Below are 25,525 nucleotides of genomic sequence, written 5' to 3'. Positions count from 1 at the left end.
GTTAGCCAGGATGGTCTCGATCTCCTGACCTCGTGATCCGCCCGTCTCGGCCTCCCAAAGTGCTGGGATTACAGGCTTGAGCCACCGCGCCCGGCCTGTTTAGATTGGCAACCTATAAAACTGACTGGTTTGAAAGTAGCTATGGAGAACTATGACCCACAAAGAGAAAACTGCCTCAAATCACAAACTGGAAAGATGATTTCATATCTATCTTAGTGAGTTTTTGTCAGGCTTTGAATTCTAAATAACTTAAACTTAAGCATCTTGAGTACCAGGTACTACGTGAAAATACATCATGATTGAATTGCCTCTGTTCTAAAAGCTCCTCACCAAATAACATGCCAGATTTAAAATGAATTTAAAAGCATCAATGCCAGGGACATGACAATTCCTAAGCAATTACTAAAAGAATAACAAACAGATTCCAATCCGTGTAAACAGTTTATTTTACAAAACCAGCAGAAGTTTGAAAGTATATATATGCTTAGCTGAAAGAAAAAAAAAGCGAGAGAAGGGAAGAAGGGATAAAGAAAGCCTGTAAACCTAATACTGTAATGGTTGCTCTTCAGCATTTCACATGTGACCCACGAAGTATAACACACTAACAAAATAATGTTGACAGTATAGCTAAAAATATTGTATTTTGAAAATAAGTAAATGCATGAATAACAAAAGTTATCTCAATTCAATATATTAATTATGACTAAAGCTGGAAAATTCTGGTGGATAAACAAACTACCCTTGAAAGGAAAAAAAAAAGTTAGCAATACCATGTTCAATGAGACTCAACTTTTCCAAGTAACATCCAACCTATGGAAGAGTATTTTTAGCAATATACTTCAGAGTATCCAATTTCCCTGAATAAGTCCTATGAATGTCTAATCAATGATTTTGTCTAAAAACATCTTAAGAAATATTTCTAGCTTCAATTTACTTAACCTCTGAGGATAAACTACAAAGCTTATTGTATAAGAAGTATTCCTTTTTAAAAAGTATTCATATTTTTCTATCTGAAATTCATCCCTTTCAAATTTTACGCATGTTCTGTAGGTACTATACACTATATAAAATAACGTAATTTTTTAGAAGAGTGAGAAAGTAATGGAGCAGAGGAGCAATTACTCACCCAGCACCTTGGTTTTGCACATACTTTGTGAGGGCGAACTTTAATATAAATAGTTTTGTATCTAGATCTCTTTGGGAACCACTACTATTATTTCTTCATAATGGTCTGGCCAGAGATGTCCCAAGAATAATTTGAATGAGACGTGAATTTCATTAAACTGGAACCAAGAAAGGTGACTTTTTGTCTTAATACCGACATATAAAAATGTATAACATCATTACAATTTTGGAAAATAACATATAAATAATGTACTTTTGTTTGGGAAACTCAGCACATAGACATGTAAATAGACAACCATATGGCTAAAAACGTCTATACTATATTAAAAAAAAGTTTCTGCTAAGAAAGAAGTGAAATGAAATGAAATAAAGAAAACAAAGATCACCTTTTATAAAACATTATACGTGCTTTAAGTAAAAATGTTTAAAAAATCTGGACTAGCCATGAAACTCCTCAGGAATGTAAACAGTTTGTTTATGCTTCCAATTTAATTTTGGTACCTATTTTTGTCTTCCTACTGAGTTCAGTAAGGAAAGTATCAACAACCTGTTTATAACACACAAGTATATTACTCACCCACATTTGGAGGTTTCACATAATTTACAGGTAGTTCTGGAGGTCTGCCTCTATGTAGAGCCGCAAAAGCAGACCCATTCCATAGTGTACTCTTACAGTCTATACAAAAAGAACAAAGGTTAGCTAAGGAATTGAGCAGTTTTTTTTTTTTTTTCTTTTTTTTAACCCATGTCTCAGAAGCAAATGTCTGATTTTAATTTCATTTGTTGGAATACATTTTTAATTATTAAACCAAAATGAAAATAATAGGTATATATTTGAACATGTTATAAACTAAATTTATAACTGGTAAACACCAACACCTAAACATATCATCTGGATACTTTATTTCTAAGCTAGTCTTGAACTAAAGCTTTTTTTATGCACGTATTTGAATCTTATATAAATATGTCACGGATTAATAAGCTTTAAAGTTTACATCAGTTCTTTTTGATCTTTAGACTTACACGTCTACTCATATAAAACTGTATAAGCAAGGATGTAACTATAGCACAAGTATGCCAGAGAAAATTCAGGCATATTTATACTTGGGTACATGCTTGTATTATGAAATACTTGCCAGTTGTGTCATAACAGATAAGAGCACTGCGTATCAGACGGTAACTGATTATAAATAGCTGTGTTTTTTTCTCTTTCATGCTTAGGTCAAAAAATGTAAGGAAATATTAACTATTACTAATAACTTGGCTTCAAAACAAAAAGCCAAAAGCTCTCTTGAAAGCTTCCAAATAAACTCAATTAAGAATTTCCTTAAATTATAAAATGTGATGCTTAAAATCTGGTATCATTACGCAACTATTTATCTTGGAGAATTAGGATTTTTAAAAATAGTATGCTAATTAAACAAAACATAGAAATAAATGGGCTAGACCTTAAGTATTTATTACTCCAATAGACATCTTTAATGCCTACTTTTACATGTTTATGTTTATCAAATACCACTTTATATGTTTGACATATTGAAGTTCCAGGTAAAGCTTGGGAAACATCTGTAAAACACTGAAAATGAGCAGAGTAGAAAAGCTTATTTAACAATTACTGAAGCCAGGCGTGGTGACTCAGGCCTGTAATCCCAGCACTTTGGGAGGCCAAGGCGGGCAGATCACGAGGTCAAGAGATTGAGACCATCCTGGTCAACATAGTGAAATCCTGTCTCTACTAAAAATACAAAAATTAGCTGGGCAAGGTGGCACACAACTGTAGTCCCAGGTACTCGGGAGGCTGAGGCAGGAGAATTGCTTGAACCTGGGAGGCAGAGGTTGCAGTGAGCCAAGATCACACCACTGCACTCCAGCCTGGTGACAGAGTAAGACACCGTCTCAAAAAAAAAAAAAAAAAATTACTGATGGGTTGATATTTTTGCTTAAATATGTTCAAATATTAAAATTGTACATATAATTTTCATTTACCTGTTACAAAAAGCACAGTATCATTAGGATGACATTATCAAAACTAATAAAGAATAAGAACATTATAATGAAAGAATATTTTAAGTATTTACACTGTATTAATCAAAGCAGCAATCTTTGAGATCTCTATTCCATGATTACAAAGGTATTTTATATTCTTTACCACTATATATTCACTTCTACACAAAAGTACTCCTTTTTAGGTCTCTAAAAATTTACTTGTACACTAAGAAAACAAAACAACATTGGCAAGATAAGAAAAACTAGTATTTAGAAAAGCATGGGAACATTTACTCAACCTAAAAATAAGCTACTCTCCACTCCTTTCTCTGATATCACAGTTCTAAATTCTGAAAATCTCACCTTTGGCATCCCGTAGCAGAGACTGCCGACCGACACCTAATAATGTCTGTACCCCAGGAACACTCTGAGGGATCTCTTTATCTAGTAAAGGACCAATTCTCTCACAAATTTTAAGGAGGTAGTCTGGAGGAATGTGTGCATTTGCTGCCACCTAAAAAAGTACACAGGAAAAACACGTTTATTTGGTTTAAAAATATAAATCTATTCTACTACTAAACTGTTCTATTATAGAGCGAAGTACAGTTTTAAAATATGGAATCAGGCCTGGGCATGATGGCTCACGCCTGTAATCCCAAAACTTTGGGAGGCTGAGGCAGGTCGATCACTTGAGGTCAGAAATTTGAGACCAGACTGGCCAACATGGTGAAACTCCGTCTCTACTAAAAATACAACATTAGCCAGGCCTGTTGCTGCGAACCTCTAATCCCAGTTACTCAGGAGGCTGAGGCAGAAGAATCACTTGAACCCAGTAGGTGGAGGTTGCAGTGAGCCAAAATTGTGCGACTGCACTCCCATCTGAGCAACAGAGCAAGACTCTGACTCAAAAAAAGAAATAAAAAAAATAAATAAATAAAATATGGAATCAGAGCCGGGCGCAGTAGCTCAGGTAGATAATCCCAGCACTTTTAGAGGCCAAGGCAGGTGGATGGCTTGAGCTCAGGAGTTTGATACCAGCCTCAGCCATACAACAAAACCCCATCTCTACAAAAAATACAAAAATTAGCTGGGTACGGTGGCTGCACCTGTAGTCTCAGCTATTTGGGAGGCTGAGGTGAGAGGGTCACTTGAGCCCCAGAGGCAGAGGTTGCAGTGAGCCGAGACTGAACCACCACACTCCAGCCTGGGTGAGAGAAAGACCTCGATTAAAAAAAAAAAAAAACAAAAACAAACAAACAAAAATACATATGTGTGTGTGTGTGTGTGTGTGTATTCCATATACATATGGAATCAGAAGAGAAATTTTTTTTTTTTTTTTTGAGATGGAGTCTCGCTCTGTCGCCCAGGCTGGAGTGCAGTGGCCGAATCTCAGCTCACTGCAAGTTTCGCCTCCCGGGTTCACGCCATTCTCCTGCCTCAGCCTCCCGAGTAGCTGGGACTATAGGCGGCCGCCACCGCGCCGGGTTAGTTTTTTGTATTTTTTAGTAGAGACGGGGTTTCACCGTGTTAGCCAGGATGGTCTCCATCTCCTGACCTCGGGATCCTCCTGTCTCGGCCTCCCAAAATGCTGGGATTGCAGGCTTGAGCCACCGCGCCCGGCCCGAAAATTTTAAATATTTAACAATTAACCAAATTTAAGAAACGGTCACAAAATAAGCACATTTAAATGATATGACAACATTTACATGGCATGGCACTCTAATATACATTTAAATGTCTTGATAAAGTCATTTGCTTAGCTGTTAATCTTATGAAATAAGTGTTATAAAGCAACCAACATGCCAAAATCAAAAAAGCACACAGGTGATGAGTAAACTCTCTATTACTTGATTCAATCAGTAGTGACGAACTGATCCAAAATCAGAATACCTAGATTCTACACAAATGATAAGAATACAAGTGAAAGGCATTGCTTGCACCAAACCCACAACCCATAAAGCAAAATTGTTTTTCCTATTAAAGTTAACTTGTTTCCAAAAGGGTATAAAACTAACAATGTTATAAATACTATGCTTTAAATAACTCAGCTATGTAGCCAAAATTCCTTGAAACAAAAACTTGTTTTTAAAAAACCAAGTAAAATTCTGGACATTAGATAGCATATATAGATAAGAATGAAACTATAAAACAACAAAAATTGTGTTGCATTTTTAATCTAAGCTAATGTATAAATCCCTGAGGTGTTTCATAAATACTTAATTGTTAAAACAATAAACAAAAAAACCAGAATATTAAAAATCTTTAGATAAAGTAAACATCTACATCCTCATCTTGAAATAGGTCCTAAAATCTACTTCTGGTTACAATGTCAATTTTTGTAAGTGCTATAATTGTGTGTGTATATATACACATATGTATATACATATATACTATATATACACATATATGTATATATATATTCAGTGGCATATATACACATATATGTATATTCACATGTATATGCATGTATATATGTACAGATATATGTGTATCCATACATGCATGTGTATATATGTATATGTATGTATACATATGCGTGTGTGTGTGTGTGTGTGTGTGTATATATCCCATTGAATAGGACACACATCAATAGTATTACCACCAGGTCAATCAAGAACAACAACGGGCTGGGAACAGTGGCTCATGCCTGTAATCCCAGTACTTTGGGAGGCAAAGGTAGGAGAATCACTTGAGCCCTGCAGTTCAAGATCAGCCTGGGCAACATAGTGAGATCTCATCCCTACAAAAAATGTAAAACTTATGGCTCTGAATGAAAATAGGTGAAAAAAAAAAAAAGAACAACAAAAAAAAGTAGCTGGGCATGGTGACACGCCTGTAGTCCCAGCCACTCGGAGACTGCAGTGGAAGGACTGCTTGAGCCCACAAGGTCAAGGCTGCAGTGAGCTGTGTTCCTGTCACTACACTCCAGCCCCTGGGTGACCCTATCTCCAAAAAAAAAAGAACAACAATAAAACACAAAATAATAATTTTCTAAATCATCTCTGGCGATCACCATGAGAGAAGATATTTTGTGTGTTTTCTTCAATGCTGTATTCCTAGCACCCAAAAAAGTGCTGGGCATAAAGTAGGACTAAATAAATATTTGTTGAATAAGTGAATAAAAATCAAAGTAAAGTCTAACTATAATCAATGTTTTTGTTTTTTTGAGTCGGAGTCTCGCTCTGTCACCCAGGCTGGAACACAGTGGTGTGATCTCGGCTCACTGCAACCTCCGCCTCCCGGGTTCAAGTGATTCTCCTGCCTCAGCCTCCAGAGTAGCTGGGATTACAGGTGCAAGCCACCATGTCCAGCTAATTTCTGTATTTTTAGTAGAGACGGGGTTTCACCATGCTGTCCAGGCTGGTCTCGAACTCCTGACCCCGTGATCCGCCCGCTTCAGCCTCCCAAAGTGCTGGGATTACAGGTGTGAGCCACTGTGCCCAGCCTAATCAATGTTATTGTAAGAATTCCTGGAGGAAAAATCTCAAATTCTCATATCAGGCTGCCTGTTTTGATTTCCTAGGAAACACAGGTCAAAGAACCACAGTCAAACATGTATTTAGAATTCTGGTAACATGAGTGTATCACCCGTGATTATTTTTGTTTTAAATTATATCCTGCTATATATCTTTGGTAAGTTCCTTCAAAAAACAATTTGAATCTACCAAAATAATTGAAGCCTGTGCAACTGTCATGATGCTCAGGAAGAATGGTAATCAGATTATTTCAGATTTGCCTCTCCAGGGTTTAGTTTATGCATCAGGACAGAGGATTAAGTAAATTCTATCCATTAATTCTCACATCCTTAGTTTTTCTTCCAAGCAAATAACTATACAGAGCTATGTTTAAAAAAAATATAGAGGTAATATTAAAGTCAATGCAGCTGATGATTCAATCTAAAAAATACTTCATGGCTGGGAACGGTGGCTCACGCCTGTAATCCCAGCACTTCGGGAGGCCGAGGAGGGAGGATTGCTTGAAGCTAGGAGTTCGAGACTAGCCTGGTAAACATAGCAGGACCCTCATCTCTACAAAAAAAACAAAAATAAAAATAAGAATAAATCATTTCCTGTCATCTACAGAGTGATATCCTAAAATCCTAGTTTATAATTCACACCCTGCACATTAAGGCATTTCCTAAATATGATTATATGCAAATATAATTAGTACCCTTAAAATATGTATCTGGAAGGTGCTGCATATTAACAACTATAACAGCTTATGCCTTTTTTCCCAAAACTGTCTTACATAAACTGGGCTTCTGTTATCAGCCATTATTTTTTCATCAAGTAAATGCTGTAAGAGGGCTTCTACATAGAGTAGTAGTTCACATCTTTACTGGTAATTATTTTTTTTAATCCTCTGGACCAACTCAAGATATTCAGTTGTTACATAAAAACTTCACTTAACTACCCTAGAAATATAACATATTTAGCATATACAATCCAGAAAATGGGAGTTACATAATTAGAATTTTTAGCATTACCCTCCTATAGAAAGAAAATTTGTTGGAGTTACATCTTAAACTGGTATCTTAAGCTCCGTGTCTATTTCATTTTATAGAAACAATGATGCTTGATTTTCAGCTAATTATATAAAAAGTTTTATCAATCATTCAATAATAATTCAAAAATACAGGATCATTAATGGTTATAAATGAGGTCTATATATTCAGCAAATACAATTTACTCCTAACTATCCCTTTAAAGACTTGTACAATAAACAAGTTTGATTTTCACTCTATACAACAGAAAACTGCTTGATTTCTAAGCAGTTACATGAAAATCAATCAGAATCTGATTGATTTTCTCTAAAATCAATCAAAATCTGATTGATTTTCTCTAAAATCAATCAAAATCTGATTATATGGCTGGGCGCGGTGGTTCACCCCTGTAATCCCAGCACTTTGGGAGGCCAAGGCGGGTGGATCACGGGGTCAGAAGATCGAGACCATCCTAGCTAACACGGTGAAACCCCGTCTCTACGAAAAATAAAAAAAATTAGCTGGGCATGGTTGTGGGCGCCTGTAGTCCCAGCTCCTCGGGAGGCTGAGGCAGGAGAATCACTTGAACCCGGGAGGCAGAAGTTGCAGTGAGCCAAGATCACACCACTGCACTCCAGACTGAGCGACAGAGCGAGACTCCACCTCAAAAATAAATAAATAAATAAATAAAATATGATTATAACACTAGAGAAACAGATTCGATCAAAATAATGGCAATAACAATCTTTTGAGTTTAAACATGATAGCTAGCTTCTCCTTCAAACCACTTTAGCAGGCTTCCAAACTATATCAATGTAGTTCTTAAAATGTTTCTTCTAAATCAAACTTTAGGTCTTATAAGGGTAGTTAACTGCTTACTTGAATCCATTTGCTTTTCATTAAAGCTGGAACTTTTTAAAGGTGATCTTTTCAGACATAAGAACTCTTACCTACCCTGAATAGTTTTTTTTTTTACATTTTTAAATAAATCTATATTGTTATATAATGGCCTATAAAATTCATGTCTTAATATTATAAACCACTCTTTTTGTTTAAAGCTCAAACATTCTAATTTCAGTCATTTAACTACATTTATCTCTCTGGAATATAATGGCCAACTCGGAACAGTTAAGTGCTCTGAGGCCCGCAGAAGAAAAACATTCTCTATAAACAAAGTTTAAGTGTATAATATGGGGGGGGGGGGAACGGAGTATAATACGAGGCTGGGTGTGGTGGCTCACGCCTGTAATCTCAGCACTTGGGAGACAGAGGCGGGAGGATCACTTGAGGCCAGGAGTTCCAGACCATCCTGGGCAACCTAGTGAGACCTCCATCTCTCCAAAAAAGGTTTTTGTTAAGAGTATAATTCAAAATTCTGTATTATTCTATAAAACAGCACTAAAAGTTAAATTATAGAATCTCTGAAATGGAAGGATCCCTACGTATAATTAACCTAACCCCACACCTTACAGAAGAGAGAACAGATCCAGAAGTAAAGTGCCTTGTTTAATTGTTACAATGAAACAAGACAGGAATCTGGGTTTCTCTGCCCACTGCTCTTTCTACTACTGTCCCTTTAAGGCAGTTGAAAAATTGATGATAGAGACCATTAACACAAAGCTGCAAAGCAATGAGAACTGTAAATCTGAATAAACTGAAAGACATTAAATTAACCCTAGATTACAAACCTTCTTGATAGTTAGACTGGTTGACCTAAAGAGCAAATCTAATAACTGAATTACCATACTTCAGAATCATTATGACAACTGAGAAAAATCAGAAAACTCACTGAGATGATACTATTCATCATAATTAGTTAAAAGAAATCCAGCTGGGCACTGAATAAAATGTGAAAGGTATCGAATCTCAGGAGGCCAGAACTGCACCAGGAGCTACATTTGAAATACTAATTTTCAAACACCAAAACTATTTGTTTACCCTGGCTTTTAAAAATAATAGTATCAGACAAGTAACTCTAAAAAACAACTATAGCAGAGAATAAGCTATTTGTTTTCCAAGACTGTGGCTACAGAAGCTAAATGAAGAAGCAAACTAGGATTGCATGCTCAAAAAGTAAAATGTAACATTTTGCCTGGGATTGATTGATTCATTTAGAGGACAGAACAGGCATATACAAAAGTTAGTCACGTAATACTTTGCTCTTTAGAGACAGAAAACAAAATGGATTTTGAAAAATACAGCAAAGCTTTATATCAATGTAAGTGTACTACAGAGATAAGCAGGGTACTTTGAAGTCTGAGAGCCTGGATTATTCAGGCTCTACAATTTACTAACTGTTACTCTTTTTTGGTAGTATGATCTAGCAGAGAGACTGATTTGAATCTTTGCAGCATCCCCAGTTACTACTTATGTGACCTTAGGCAGAGTTTCTTAGCCTCTCTGAGCCTGAACTTCCTCATCTGTAAAACTATCTCCTAAAATTCCGTTAGGACAAAGACAGTCATTCACTCATGCATTCATTCAGCCATTTAAAGTATAGGAAAGCAATGGAAAGATTAAATCGCTGCCCTAAGGGAACCCATAGTCTCAGAGGAGCAAACCAAATAGTAAGTAGAAACAAATTAAAGCTGCAAGTGCCCAGAGGTCAGTACAGAGAACTAAAGAAGCAAAAAAGTAAGGTACACCTAATTTTGCGTAGAGGTTTAAGGGTTCATGTCCAGTTTCACCCTTGAAAAATATATGAAAAGTTCACAAGACAGAAAGGGAAAGGAGGGCATTCCAAACAAAGAGAAAGGCACCCCAATCCAATAAAATTTTGCATGGTAGCTAGTGCATAATATATACTTATTAAGAAGGCCTTTTTTTTTTTTTTTTTAATGAAAAACCCCAGGGTACAGTGGCTCAGGTCTGTAATCCCAGGAGGACCGCTTGAGCCCCAGAAATCAAGACCAGCCTGGGCAAAAAAAAGTGAGACCCCGTCTTTACAAAACATAAAATTATTAGCCAGGCATGATGGTGCACGCCTGTAGTCCCAGCTACTCAGAGGCCAAGAGGTGGGAGGATCAATTGAGCCCAGGAGGTCAAGGCTGCAGTGAGCCATGATCCAGCCATTGCACTCCAGCCTGGGTAACACAGCGAGATGCTGTCTCAAAAAAAAAAAAAAAAAAAAAAAATACAAATACTTGTACCAAAAAAAAAAAAAAAAAAAAACAAGACTGGAAGAAAACATAAAAAATTAACTGGGTTTTCTGTTTTTCATGTCTACAATAACCTAAATCAAATGCTGTGTTTTAATGGTTGCTGAATTTGAAAGAGAAGTGAAAAACCGGGCAGGGAAAAAAAAAAAAGAAGACAGCAGGCAGGCCTTTCTCTAGTCGCGCTTACAAAATGTTAAAATTTCCTATCACTCTCCTTTGAAAATGCTAATCATTATGCATAGCATTTCTTTTTCTTTTTATTAGTTGTAAGATTTCCTCAAGAAAGAGACAACCAGAAGCGACCCTCCTAGGGTCAATTATTCTCTGGGTGATACTATCTCAAGAAAGCACTTAAAAGCACTATAACCTGAGGGCAGATGAAATTAAGACAAGGACAGGGGACCCACCCACATTCTAGTAGGTGCTCAGTAGAGAAAGGTCTAACAAAAGAACTCAGTACCAACTAGCAGATAAAATAAACCAAAAATATATACACCATGCTTCTAAGAAAAGTTAAGAAAACTGAACAAATAATTGACATCCAGCTAACTGTAAAGCACAATGGCACATACTAAAGGGCATGAGAAAACATCTTTTTTCTTTTTTTTTTTTTGAGACGGAGTCTCACTCTGTCACCCAGGCTGGAGGGCAGTGGCCAGATCTCGGCTCACTGCAACCCCCACCCTCCAAATTCAATGGATTCTCCTGCCTCAGCCTCTGGAGTAGCTGAGATTACAGGCGCCTGTCACTGAGCCCGGCTAATTTTCTATATTTTTAGTAGAGAAACGGTTTCACCATCTTAGCCAGGCTGGTCTTGAACTCCTGAGAAAACACCTTAAACAGGGTAACTTAAAATACGAGAAAATAGGCCAGGCGTGGTGGCTCACGCCTGTAATCCCAGCACTTTGGGAGGCCTAAGTGGGCTGATCACTTGAGGTCAGGAGTTCAAGACCAGCCTGGCCAACATGATGAAACCCCATGTCTACTAAAAATACAAAAAATTAGCTGGGCGTGGTGGTGCATGCCTATAATCCCAGCAACTCTGGAAGCTAGGGCAGGAGAAAGGCTTGAGCCGGGGAAGTGAGGTTGCAGTGAGTGCCACTTCACTCCAGCCTGGGTCACAGAGCGAAACTGTCTCAAATAAATAAATAAATAAATAAACAAACAAATCTCAATAATATATAGAAAATAAATTCAGGATACAATCAGAAGGGTTGAGAATCCCTGCAATAAGACATCTGAAAGACTCACAATAAACTTCCCATTTGTTTAAAAAAAAAAGTGAGTACTACAACAGTGTTACAATGGCATTCATAAAAAATGCAAATTACACTAAATATCTTTTGACATACATTCATGTTTGTGTTAATTAACACAGACACAGCTCACTCATTCTGAATTCAATTCTGACACTAACATTTTAAATATTCTTTTTTTATAGTACTGTTTTATATGCCCCTTACTTTATAAAAATATTAAGGGCCAGGAACGGTGGCTCATGCCTGTAATCGCAATCCTTTAGGAGGTCGAGGTGGGTGGATCATTGGAGGTCAGGAGTTCAATGTTGGCCTTGGACAACATGGTGAAACCCCATCTCTACTGAAAATACAAAAATTACCCAGGCCTGGTGGTGCACGCCTATAATCCCAGCTACTCGGGAGGCTGAGGAAAGAGAATCACTTGTACCTGGGAGGCGGAGGTTGCAGTGATCCAAGATCGCGCCACTGCACTCCAGCCTGGGCGACAGAGCAAGACTCCATCTTAAAAAAATAAAAATAAAATTTAAAAAATTAAGCAAATTAGGGGGTGATATTTCATCAACTAAGAAAATACAACACCTGGGACCTGGGGTCATAGTTCTCCAGATTTCCATGCTGGCTGTTCGGTCTCTCTATCCTAATTTTAAAATGTAGCGAACAATTCATTTGCACAGCATTTTACAATTAACAAAACACATTCTTTCACCTTTAACTCACTTGTTCCCCACAACAAATGGGAAATTTTCATTTTATAATTGAGGAAATTCAATCTCTGAGAGCTTAAGTAATTTCCCTAGGGTCACTCAACAAGTAAATACTAAATATTTACTAAATACTAAATATTAGGGTCTTTTCTACTACTCACAAAATCCCATGTAAGAAATGTCAAGCAAGATCATCTCTAAATTATGACATAAACACTAAACTGCCTTTTTAGAATACTATTTTGCTGCCTACCAAAAGGAAAGTGTTCATTAATCAATCAGTAATCAACATCAGTAGTAAAGCAAAAAAACACAGGAACTAAAAGTAATATTCAAATGTGACAAAGATGCTCAGGGCAAAATTTCATTAAGGCAAATTCACTGAATCCAAAGTATTAGTCCCTAACACCAGCTCTCTTCACTTTCACAATATCTCATTTGTACTGAGATACCAGTTATCCTAAGATTAATGATAAATCTCCAAAAGGATTTTAAATCATTGAAAGTACGTTCCTTAGAGCCCATATGTGGAAAAAAAAAAAAAATGCCAAGGATCAATCTAGACACATAGCTAAAGCCAACATATTTCAGAAAGCACGTGGTGGCTCAAGCAAGTCAGTAATCAGGAGTAGTCAAGAATACCGATTTCCAGATATTGACCTCTATCTGTCATAATACCTATCAGTTAGCATTATATGCACAATACACTGCACTGGGGTTGAGCAGAGAATGCTTTTTGATATCCCATGATGCATCCTATTCTTCCTAACTATGGCTATATCCACATGGCAGTTAATAAATCACACATGCTTAAACTGCTTCCACACTTATAGATGCAATAACTATGCTACCAGCACTCAAAGATCATTCTGCTGTTCTCATTGACAATTTAATATATTATTAGTAGTTGGAGAAAAACAGCTGCTTAAGAAAAGAATACACGTATATCTGGAATTTAAATACAGTGTTTTAAAGTAGTTGGTGAGGATCAAATGAGATAATGTGAAAACACTTTTGAACTTGAATGTGTTATATGCAGATGCAAGTTCTTACAACAACATATAATCCTAGATGTATGTATACTTTTTAAGGACAATAACAAACATAATCTTTATAAAAGTTTTTTCATTAAAAGCATAAAATTACTTCTAGTATTTTGCATATAAAATGAGGGTAATACAATTTATGTCATTCCAAATGTAAGCACTAACTGGTGCTTTCAGTTTTATAGATGAAAATGCGAAATAAATGTAAAACTATATACCACACCTAAACATATTTATAACTTTGGTTCAGTCTTTTTCTTTTTTTCTTTTTTTTTTTTTCGGACAGAGTCTCACTCAGTCACCCAGGCTGGAGTGCAGTGGTGCGATTCCAGCTCACTGCGACCTCTGCTTCCAGGGCTCAAGCGATTCTCATGCCTCAGCCTCCTGAGTGGCTGGATTTACAGACATGAGCTACCACACCCGGCTAATGTTTGTACTTTTAGTAGAAACGAGGTTTCGCCATGTTAGCCAGGCTGGTCTTGAACTCCTGACCTCAAGTGATCCGCCTGCCTCAGCCTCTCAAAGTGCTGGGATTATAGGCATGAGCCACCACACCAGGCCCTGGTTCAATCTTAAGACAGGAGTCTCCTAAAAATGATTTTAAAATCTTTGTAGTTTTTAAAAAGTTTCCAAATCACCATTTCAATATATAAAACTTACAGATTAACAAGAACTGTTCATTTAAACACACACAACCCTGATTACTCTGTTGTCCCCAATAATGCTCCAAGGAGGAAGCAATAAATTAGCCAACAACTCAATAGGGTCACCACAAATGAAAGGACGTCTGTATTATCCAAATTATCTACCTTAAGATGAATTGCAAGAAGCAAATCTAATTCTATTATGTGGTAACAGCCAACTAGGAAGCAGAAAATAAAGTGCCCAGATCAAAATTCAGAAACAATCACAACTTCAAAATTCTCCCTCTATTATTACTTAAAATTCTGGAAAATTGAGAGTGTTATATTTTAAATGCCATATTCAAAAACCTTACAGTTCAACATAAACTGACCAAGAAGCTTCATGTACAGATTCTTTTTAAAATGACATTTCAGATCAGGATACGTCAATACTTAACTGCCAGCAGCTTTAAGAAAAAACCACCTTCCTTTGTGTTCAAAATTACGAGTAAAACATTAAACACTAAATCAGATGACCGTTTCAGAAAACAGAAGGCAAGGATTTCTAGAATATGTAATTTAGTGTAAACACTGAATCAGATGATTGTTTCAGAAAACAGAAGGTAAGGATTTCATTACTACTACTAACAGTAATGAAATGTTGAAGAAATCCAATTTATCATTACCTTAATATTATTCCAGATAAATTAAGTTAAGCATTAATGACAATCAGTTCAAATGCAAGTACACATATGAACAAAAAGGCAGGATTTTTGTCTCATATATGCAGTATACGTGGCCATGCAACCCCAATTTACTATGTTGATATCCTAGTTAACACTTCATTGTACATTTGTCTTCTTTCCTTTTCATACCTCAATACACCTTAAGTTTGTAGTACTGTTATATAATGTATTCCAGGTAAATCAAGATGATACTATTTATTAATATTTTGCCCTAAATTTCAATCCAAAACATGCAGCTAAATCAAGGACCACACTTTATAAATCCATCATTCCAATGGCAATTTAAAAAATACCTACCCCAGGCGGGGCACGGTGGCTCACGCCTGTAATCCTAGCATTTTGGGATGCTGAGGTGGCCAAGGTGGACGGATCGTGAGGTCAAGAAATCAAGACCATCCTGGCCAACATGGTGAAATCCCGTCTCTACTAAAAAATACAAAAATTAGCTGGGCATGGTGGCGCGCACCTGTAGTTCCAGCTACTTGGGAGGCTGAAGCAGGAGAATCGCTTGAACCTGGAAGGCGGAGGTTGCAGTGAGCCAAGATCCCGACACTGCACTCCAGCCTGGTGATAGAGCAAGACTCCATCCAAAAAAAAAAAACCTACCCCAAGAAAAAGTATCCCATCTCTTCTACAAAGAAGCCACTCAAAATCAGGTCAGATGTGAAATAATTTTAATCAACAATATTACTGACAAAACTAACAGTCAAACCAACACTGCACATTCCCTTCTCAGCCACTACACGTCTGTTCAAATCATCACTCAACCCTGCCCATCTTCCCTTACAAAGAAGTCCATAGGTAGAGAACAGATAGGTAAAAGAAAACCATAGTATCTAAACTATAATGTTCAAACAACAGAAGAAACTCTGTGTACATAAAAAAATAAGAAAATATAAAAACAGAAAATATTTAAAAGATAGATTAAAATTGAGTATATGTAAGAATTAACAATTTTTTTTAATTCCTTAAAGGTTAAGCCTCACTAGTAATGAAAAAAAGCTACCTAAGTCAACCAAGAGCTATTGACATCTATTAAATATTAAAGAAACCGAATGATTTAAAACTATTAAAAAACTCACTCTAAATACCTAGATTATGACATTATAAATTAGTACAATCTTCTGGAGAGCAAACAATATATGACAAGAGCTATAAAACTCATGAGACCCTTTGACCTGGTAACTCCACTTTAGGGAATAAAGTCCAGGAAAATAACAGGGGGCAGAAGGGATAGGGGAGAACGTGAAAAGCAGAAAAAGACCACCTAACTATGTAAAGTTATTAGTAAAAATCTGGAAGTAGCAAAAATCTGGAAGCAGCTCAAATGCTCAGCTGGAAGCTTGGTTCAAATTATATAGTACCTTAAATACAACTGAATTTTTTCTTACCATTAAAATAAAGACGACTATTCACATACACAAGTACATTTTTCAATGTTAAGAAAGATATGAAGCATAAAATGGACACTGATCACAATTATGTAAAAATATATGTTTACAATATGAGGAAAAGTCTAGTAAACTGGGTGGTTGGGGTTTTTTTGCTCAGGAGTCTCTATTTTTTAATTACTTTGATTTTCATTTCCTTTTTATCACCGTCAAGTTAGTTTCAAAAAAGCTTTTTCCTTTTAATCTCCTTTGTCACTTGCTTTAAAAAACACATATAGGCTGTGAGAGGGACAAATGTAAAGGAAAATATTTTCAGTACACCTCAGTATTGAAACTATATACAAAAACCTATATCAGTCATTAAGTGTTAAAACATATTAGTAGGCATTGTTGTTTTTGCCTCTTTTAGGGGGAGGGAAAGACTTAAGTCCAACAGAAAGACTGACTACAAATTAACCTGGCAGTACATGAAGTTTTTCAAAACTAATTTTTCTCCATCTGAGAAATTGTTACTAATAATAGTACAGATGGTCGAGTTTACCCTTATCACAATTATACCATTTTCTGTGACTTGCAAAATATAAGAAAACTATACAATCGGTAGACTTTATAAAAATGTGGCCTCACTGTTATAATATAAACAAAAATAACAAAATGAACACTAAAGCAATTTAAACATAGTCTTACTGCAAGCAAATTTTAAATCATTTATATTTAGAGTCTACCATACACCTCCAACTTTCTTTAACTTTGTCCGATTTTCCTCCACTTGATCTTATTTGAAGGAAAGATAGCTGAATTTAGATTTTAGTAACATCATTCCTTTCTCCTTTCACTACCCTCCAATGCACTGTGGCAGCAGCTAACACAAGGGAACCTCCCCCGCAAAATAAAAAGGATCACCTGTTTTTGTGTGTCAATGCTGAATACAAAGTATATTTATACTATGAATTATATTTGCAGAAGAAAAAACGCAGACAATCCAATGCCTTTGGTCCTTCACTAAAGTATATTCCGTTTTCAAATATGTCCATTGTTGTCTCCCTGTAAACCCAAAATCGTGTTTCACCAATTCTCAAAAAGTGATAACTCAGTTTTTATTTAGTGAAAACGGGTCTATGAAAATGCGACTTAACTGGTGATTGAATGAGCTTATAAAATCAGAGATACATAACGATTATGCTTTTACTCAGTAGACCATCACCTAACCGGCAAAATTTGAAATTGGCTTGACGTTCCTTATTATTTTTAATTATGTCGTTTTTCCTAATCCCTGGTCCGTCAATTCCCCTCCAGAGCCCCTTCCTCCCCCGCCCCCCCCCCCCCCCCCCCCCCCCCCCAAAAAAGACCAAGCCTGGCCTTAGTTCCCGTATTTCAGGCCAGGACCAACCAGAAACCAGTTTTCTTCCACTAATCCGGAACTCCGGGCTGTTACCAACGCTGTCATTGGCCAGCGTCAGACCTTAGTACGTGCCCCAAGATAACCCCTTGGTTTCTCTCCCTTTTCCGCCTACAATGGGCCTTCCCCAATGTTTGTAACATATTCATAATCCACAACACAGCACCTCTGATAATCAACTCACATTCTTCAAAGTTTTCCGGTGGAAACAAGCAGGGCCAAGGGGAGGGCAAAGTACCCTTTTTCCGACTAGCAGGGATGGGGGAAGGGGCAGTCGTTCTTTGGCTCTGCACCGAGCTCTAGAACCTCGTCGACTGAGAGGTGGGGAGCGGGTTGGGGGTACAAGGTGGGGAGGGAGTGGTGAAAGAGTTAGGTTAAGTTGAAATGAAAACTTTACTCACCAGATCCTCGAAGCTTCTTCGGTGCTCTTTCCCCTCCCAATCTAAGCGGCGCGGAATCAGCTGGGGGCCGGACGAAAAGAAAGGGGGAAGGGGGGGGCAAATGATGAAGGAAAAGCCTCCGCTCCCCATCAACTGGACCCAACCTGTGTCCCAGTCCTCAACACTTTAGCGTCTTTATTTCTCTCGGCCTGATAGCTATTGGCTCAGAACTAGACGAGTATATGGGGGGGGAAGGGGGACCGCGGAGAAGGAAATCCTGAAAAACCGCCTCCCACAAGCATAAAGCGGAGACGAGTTAAGACCCCAGCGTTGTCTGCCCCTTTTGAGAGAAGAAGCCAATTCACCCCGGTGACAACAGCAACGGGTACCCAGATCGAAGCCTCTATCCTGGCCAGTCTTCCGCCCCTGACTTGCCCTCCCCTTCCTCCAGTCTCACCTCAACCCTCCCCACCCTTCCCGAAGGGGCTCCGTACCTGATGCTCCTCGAGCTCCTGCACTAGCACCTGAGCAAAAGGGAAACACAGATATGAGGAGCAGCTCGGGCCAACAACCCATTCCTCCCTCCCTCCACACTTAAAGCCCAGCCGCTGACTGTTTGACTAGTCAAGGCCGGCCTATCCCTCACCCTCAGCGGAACTGCTCGTCCCGCTGCCTCGATTTCCCCACTGGGACCATTCACCACGACTCCCAGATCTCTTTCTTCCCCTTACCTGAGCGGATTTGTTGCAGGGTCCAGACTGCAAGAACCTAGCGATCAGGTAATACAGCTCTGGGGAAGAAGGGGGAAAAGAGGTTGAGAGGGATGAAGAGAAGAGAAATAGAAGCTTTTTCAAAAGAAACTGACAGCCTTCGCGCTAAGCCCCCATTCCCTTAGCACCCCCCACCCCCCGACACAGCTACCCACCGGCTTCGATCTGGGTAGGTGCCGCCGCCATCCTTTTCCCGAGGGGGTTTGGGGGCTTCGCTCCGGAGGGGCTGGCGGGGGCGGGTGGGGGCGCTGCCTCTATTGTGGTGAAGCCCCCATGCCCGGGAGTCCCGCCGCTTCCGCCGCACTCCTCGTCCTAGTTTCGCTCTCTCTCGAATTCATCGCATCACGTTTCGACCCATAGATATTCTAGCCCAAGAGCTGAGGAGGCGGAGGAGGAAGGAGAGAGAGGAGAGGGAGAGGGAGAGAGTGAGTGAGAGAGACAGAGAGAGAGAAGAGAGAGAGAGTACAGAGAGAGAAAGAGAGAGAGAGAGAGAGAGAGAGAGACGCGGGGGGGGGCGGGGAGAGAGAGAGAGAAATAGACGGAGCGAGAAGAAGAGGGAGGAGCCGAAGTGGCGAAGAGGTGGGCGGGGGCAAAGGGGGTGGAGAGAGGGGAGGGTAAAAATGGTGATAGGGTTTTGCAGCGCTCATAGTTCCCCGCTAGAGGCACTAATACAGCAGCCGAGCCTAGACTCTCCCGGAGCCCGATGGTTGCTTAGCTACAGCTCTGGGAAAGAGGGGGAGGTGCTAACTGACGGCCGACGCTCTGGCAGCCGTCTTGGAACTCTGTGGTGGCATTCGCGTCTGCGAGCTCCGGAGTGACTTGCCCTTCCTGTGAAGGCAATCCGGCCCTTTCCGGTGGAAGACCCTTCCCCCTGGGTTGATCCTGAGGAACTTGAGAGAAGGTGTTTTGACTCAACTCCTTTCCCGTTTTTCCTCCCGGCACCCAAGCGGTTTTATTTGTTTGTTGACACTCTACCCTGTGGAAAGGCGGCTAGCTGGCTAAAGGGTTTTATGCCTGGGAGAGGATAAAAGTCGCTATTTGGTCGTGACTTGTTTCTGTTTAAAAGTAGTAGTAGTAGTAGTAGTAGTAACCAAATGAAAATGTTGTACTTACCAGTCCAAAATGCGGGGCTTATATTGTTAGAAGACCACTTAAAATGCTCCCGGATTCTGACAAATATTGCATGAGAAATTTGCAATCAGCCGTGAAGCATGTTCCCCGTTCTGAAAGTTTAACACGTGCCGTATCTATCCCATTCCTACAGGGTAATTTCCTATTGTGTTTTCAAATACTACTGAAGTACTTTAACCAAGAGTTTTCAATAATCTTTATGTATTATTGCCTATCTCTATGCAAGGTATCAATAGTTTTCTACAAGTTCAGGACTACACTGTTTAATATATAACCTCAACTCTTGGTACCGCACTGACTTTCAGTATTTGGTTGCTGAAATCTTCAGTGATCAAAGGGGTTGGTATGATAATTGACACAGATTAGTAAACTAGGTCCTTTTCTTCCCTACTTTCCCTTAACATCCTGTCCTCACTGCACTCCCTCACCTAAACCTGATGAGACTAGAAATGCATTTTAAGTTGCATGTATTATTTACACTGAAATATTCCAATTTGAAGGTTCATCTAAATTTAGGACTATATTCTTGGGAATTGGGTTTCCTCACTCAGAGCTCTGTCATTGACCACAGTGGGCCTTGAATTTCTAAGCTGACCAAACTTAGCCTAGGTTGATTAGCTCTCACTTGTAATTTTTTTTTTTTTTTTTCTCAGAAAGCAATAACCACAGGAGGTAATTGTGAAGTGGTAGGCTTATCTTTGGTTGTTATTGCTATGCAACTTGACAAAACAAATACGAATAATTGGTAAAACAAAATAATACAAAAAGATACATGAGACCCAGACAACTTATTGCAAGTAGTTTGGCAGAATACCAGACTGAATACTTTTATAGTTCAAGTATAATGTACAGGTTGAGTGTTCCTTATCCAAAGTGCTTGGGACCAGAAATACTTTGGATTTTGGACTTTTTCAGATTTTGGGATATTTGCATATACATAATGAGATATTTCAGCTATAGGACGCAAGTCTAAATGTGAATTTTATTTGTTTCATTTATACCTTATACACAAAGACTGAAGATAATTTTATATAATATTTTCAATAACTTTGTGCATGAAACAAAGTCCTGACTGCCTTTTGACTGTGATTCTCCACTTGAGGTCAGATGTGGAATTTTCCATTTGTGTCATCATGTTGGCACTCAAAAATTTTGGATTTTGGAGCATTTTGAATTTTGGATTTTTAGATTAGGGATGTTTGACCTGTATATAACAGTTAACACTTAACAAGCCATTATCATCTCCTAAGCACTTTTACGTGCTTACCTCATTTAATCTTTACAATGACCCTAGGAGACAGGTTCGATTGTTATTCTCATTTTACAAATGATAAAAATGACTATGACTTTGGTTCACTCACAGCCTGTGAACCTCATTCCTCACCTGTAAAATGTGAATAATAAATAGTACCTGCCATGTCTACTTCAAGGAATTGTTATAAAATTCATGTGAAAATATATTTGTGTACTCTTTCACAATTTATGTGGCAGTTATTCCATGATCGCCTCTGTATCAGTCTGAGTTCAATCAGGAGGGGAAAAGCCCATGATCATTTGAATAAGGGAAGTTTAGGATAAATAATTATTAATGATAACAAGAAATTGGAATGATGAGGGCTTAGCTAGCAAGAAGTAAAGAGAACTCTAAATACGATAAATATAGCAGGTATATAATAGTAGATACGATAGCCACTACCCCCGGAACTGAGATGAAGCACCCTCCACGCTTACTCTCTGCCCTTAGCTGAGATCCAGACCTTCTTGGAGAGAACACAGCCAGTGGAGACTCACTCTACGGCCGGAAGATTCTGTATTGCCTTACAGGCAGAACTTGCTGAAACTCCAACCTCTGGAAATTACTGGAACTCTGCATTCTAGAACTTGCTGGAAACCCACCCTCTGCAATTAGCCTGCTAGAGTGCCGAGAAGGATGTTCATAGGGAAGTATTTCAGCAGAGGAACTTTACTACAAAAACTGCAAGAGGGAGGGTGCCAGGGGAAGCTGCCTGATGCTGCCAAAACTGCAGCACAGAAGCCAGCCACTGGAGAGAGCTGCACAAGCTGCAGGAACACCCTACCCAGTAAGCCGGCCAGAAGCAGGGAGCAAAACCTTTTCTTTCTGCACCATCTTTCCAGTTTCCTCTACTGGAAAAACTTCAGTGCCAGCTGACAAAAGGAAAAATACTTAAATGGCTCAGATCCATTTTCACAGAGCAGTCAATAATGGTGAATTTGGAGATGATAAGCAACAAATTGATGAACTGGCACAACTTCCCTGCTACTTTCTTGATTGTAATGCCTAGATAGGGAATAGGAAAGTTATTGAAATGTGTGTGTTCCCATGAAATGTGTTTGTTTGTTGTTCAAGATCAATACTAATAAATGAGGACTAATGTTTGAAGTATTTTGTAACAATTAGAATCACTGCTCTAAACCCTGTGGCCAAAGTCTTACATGGACAGGGAGGAAAATTTTTATAAACTGAAGCCAAAATTGATTTACGTAGAAGATAAATCTGGAGTGTTTACTTGGTAGGTATACTAGTTTTCTAGGACTGCCATAACAAGTTATTACAAACTGGGTGGCTTAAAACAACAGAAATGTGTTCTCTCACAGTTCTAGAGGCCAGAAGTCCAAAATCAAGGTGTTTGCCAAGACCATGCTCTAGGGGAGAATCTTTGCTTCTTCCAGCTTCTGGTGGCTCCTGGCATTCCTTGGTTTGTGAGAGCATAATTCTAATGACCTCTTCCACCTTCTTAAAGCCTTGTTTCATATGGCATGTCAAATCTTCCTCTCCCTTTTCTTATAAGTCATTGGATTTCAGGCTCACCCTTAATCCGGGATGATCTCATCTCCAGAACCCTAACTTAATTACACCCACAAAGACCCTATTTCTAAGTAAGATCATATTCACGATTACTGGAGTTAGGACATGGACATCTTTTGGGAGGACACAATTCAATCCACCAACACATTTTTATTTTACTTTGGTCTTTAAAAAACATATTTTAAGCCGGGTTCAGTGGCTCATGCCTGTAATCCCAGCACTTTGGGATGCCAAGGCGAGCAGATCACTTGAGGCCAGGAGTTCACGACCAGCCTGGTCAACATAGCAAAACCCCGTCTCTACTAAAAATACAAAACTTAGCCGGATATGGTAGTGCACTCCTGTAATCCCAGCTACTCAGGAGGCTGAGGCATGAGAATCAAGAATTGCTTAAACCCAGGGGGCGGAGATTGCAGTGAGCCAAGATCGCACCACTGCACTCCAGCCTGGGCAACAGAGTGAGACTCTATCTCAAATTAAAAAAAAAAAAAAATCACATTCTAATGGAATATAAATGTTAAAAACTTAATGGTTCTTCCTAGGAAGTCAGGAGAAAAGAAAAATGGTAGGAAATACTGAGATGGAAGAACAGAAGTGTTAAATCAATAAGATTAATATAACTGTAAGTAAATAGTTGCTTCCTTTTATTATCTCAGCTTTGTAAAAAAATTATGTAGAGTAATAATTAAAATAATGTATTCTTATGTTTAATATGTTACATGCATCATAATATATTAACATATTTTAACATATTGGATGGATGTAATATGAATAATAATGGAAAAAAGAGACAAGAGGGAATAGAGCTATAAAAGAGTAGCATTTGTATACCTCAAAAGAGATAATAGAAATATGAAGTATAAGGCTGGGCATGGTGCCTCATACCTGTAATCCCAGTGCTTTGGGAGGCCAAGGTGGGAGGATCGCTTGAGGCTAGAAGTTTGAGACCAGCCTAAGCAACATAATGAGAAGCCTGTCTCTGCAAAGAAAAACAAAAAATAGTGAGGTGTGGTGGCATACGCCAGTAGGTCCAGCTACTCAGGAGGCTAAGGTGGGAAGATGACTTGAGCCCAGGATTTTGAGGTTGCAGTGAGCTGTGATTGCACCACTGCACTCCACCTCTGGGAAAAAGAGCAAGACCTTATCTCTAAAAAAAATTAAATTAAATTTTAAAAAATGAAGTATATTCTGATAAGCTAAGAAGCCTATGGCAAACCATAGAGCAACCACTAAGAAAATTTTTTAAATATAGTGAAAAAAATCAAAAATTTTACTAGGAAATATTTACTTAGTACCAAAGAAAGCAGGAAAGGAGGAATAGAATAAAAAAAGACATGAGATGTCAAAAACAAATTAATATAGATATAATTCCACCTACATCAATACTAACATTACATGTAAATTGATACATGCCACTTCTGTCATGCAGCCTGAGGTACTTTGTGAACCAGCTCACAGTGAAACTGGTGAAAATTATATAAACAACCATCTAAAGTCTCTGGAAATGTTTCTAATGACATTAAACAAATGAAAAATCATTTATTCAAGAAAAAGCTACTAAAATTTTAAGAACAGTGGAAGTTTGTGGTAAATGAACCAAAACCCACTCTTCCAACCCTGCCTCCCAGTCCAGTGAAGAGGGGAGCTCTACTCTAGACTGAAACATCCAAAAATACAAGACTCCTTATTCCTCCTAGATCTCAGTTAGAGGGCTATCTTCCTAGGAGGAGCAGGACATCACCATTTCTCATGCTTCCCCCAATTACCTGTTGCTGAGGCTAAGTTCTGGTTTAGTATGGCCAAGAGGTGGTGGCTCCTTTTTTCCACCCTGCCCATAACCATAGGACAAAGCTAGATCTTGGGCGTTGGTGGTACTGAGCATACTAGGGCATCAATCTCCCTGGCCCTGGATTAAGGAGCAGTAGATGTATTCTAAGAGAGGCAAGCTAAAGAGATTTAGGGCTATTGTCTTCTTCCTCCACCAAGCACTCATATTCTCAAGCAGAGATATCAGAGAGAATTGTGCCATTGTTCCAATCTCCAGGACCAGAATTGTGGCTCGGAGATTCTGCCCTAAGGGAAAGGTAGGCCTTAAAAGAGAGAGATCTGAATCTCTCCCTAAAATAACTGACTTTATTTGCAACTGAGTGTGGAAAAATTCAAGCCTAAGGGTGCTGTTAAGAACAAAGAAGGAAATAAAATTGGGGAAAAACTGATAAATTTATTAAAATTATAGGCTAAACTGTAGGCCAGCCAGTTTGCTGGAGAGAAGACAGAAGGAAAAGGCAGCAAGAAAGAGTCCTCCAAGAGTCAGAGCAAGTCCTAAACACTAACCTAAGAAAATATTCCTACTAAGATGCCCAAATATGATTGGATCAGTCTGTGACGCAATTTATGCCCCAGGGTATTGTCGAAAACAAAACAGCAATCAGCAGCTAATTAGAGTGATATAAGAGCTGGCTGTGGTCGGGAAAGAGGCAGTTAAAGGGAGCCCTGC

General features: G+C 38.6%; 1 protein-coding gene across 2 annotated transcripts in view; it reads right to left on the bottom strand.

Annotated features, from left to right (window-relative positions):
- BRWD3 (bromodomain and WD repeat domain containing 3) overlaps positions 1 to 19,640 on the bottom strand; it is a 136,410-nt gene extending 116,770 nt beyond the window's left edge. Inside the window, exons 1-6 of one of the 2 annotated variants that reach the window (XM_023202831.2) lie at positions 19,226 to 19,640; positions 19,032 to 19,090; positions 18,795 to 18,824; positions 18,322 to 18,381; positions 3,475 to 3,625; positions 1,703 to 1,801 (exon numbers count right to left, since the gene is read on the bottom strand). In XM_023202831.2, the coding sequence (XP_023058599.1) occupies positions 1,703 to 1,801; positions 3,475 to 3,625; positions 18,322 to 18,381; positions 18,795 to 18,824; positions 19,032 to 19,090; positions 19,226 to 19,256 (430 nt within the window). In that variant the 5' untranslated portion in view covers positions 19,257 to 19,640. The remainder of the gene's footprint in view (positions 1 to 1,702; positions 1,802 to 3,474; positions 3,626 to 18,321; positions 18,382 to 18,794; positions 18,825 to 19,031; positions 19,091 to 19,225) is intronic. The other variant, XM_023202832.1, reaches the window with a different exon arrangement.
- Positions 19,641 to 25,525: the final 5,885 nt, after the last annotated feature.

This window comes from Piliocolobus tephrosceles, chromosome 12 (assembly GCF_002776525.5).
Source record: "Piliocolobus tephrosceles isolate RC106 chromosome 12, ASM277652v3, whole genome shotgun sequence".
NCBI lineage: Eukaryota > Metazoa > Chordata > Mammalia > Primates > Cercopithecidae > Piliocolobus > Piliocolobus tephrosceles.
The sequence above is the reverse complement of the archived record's forward strand: the minus strand, read 5'-3'. Positions and strand labels throughout refer to the sequence as shown.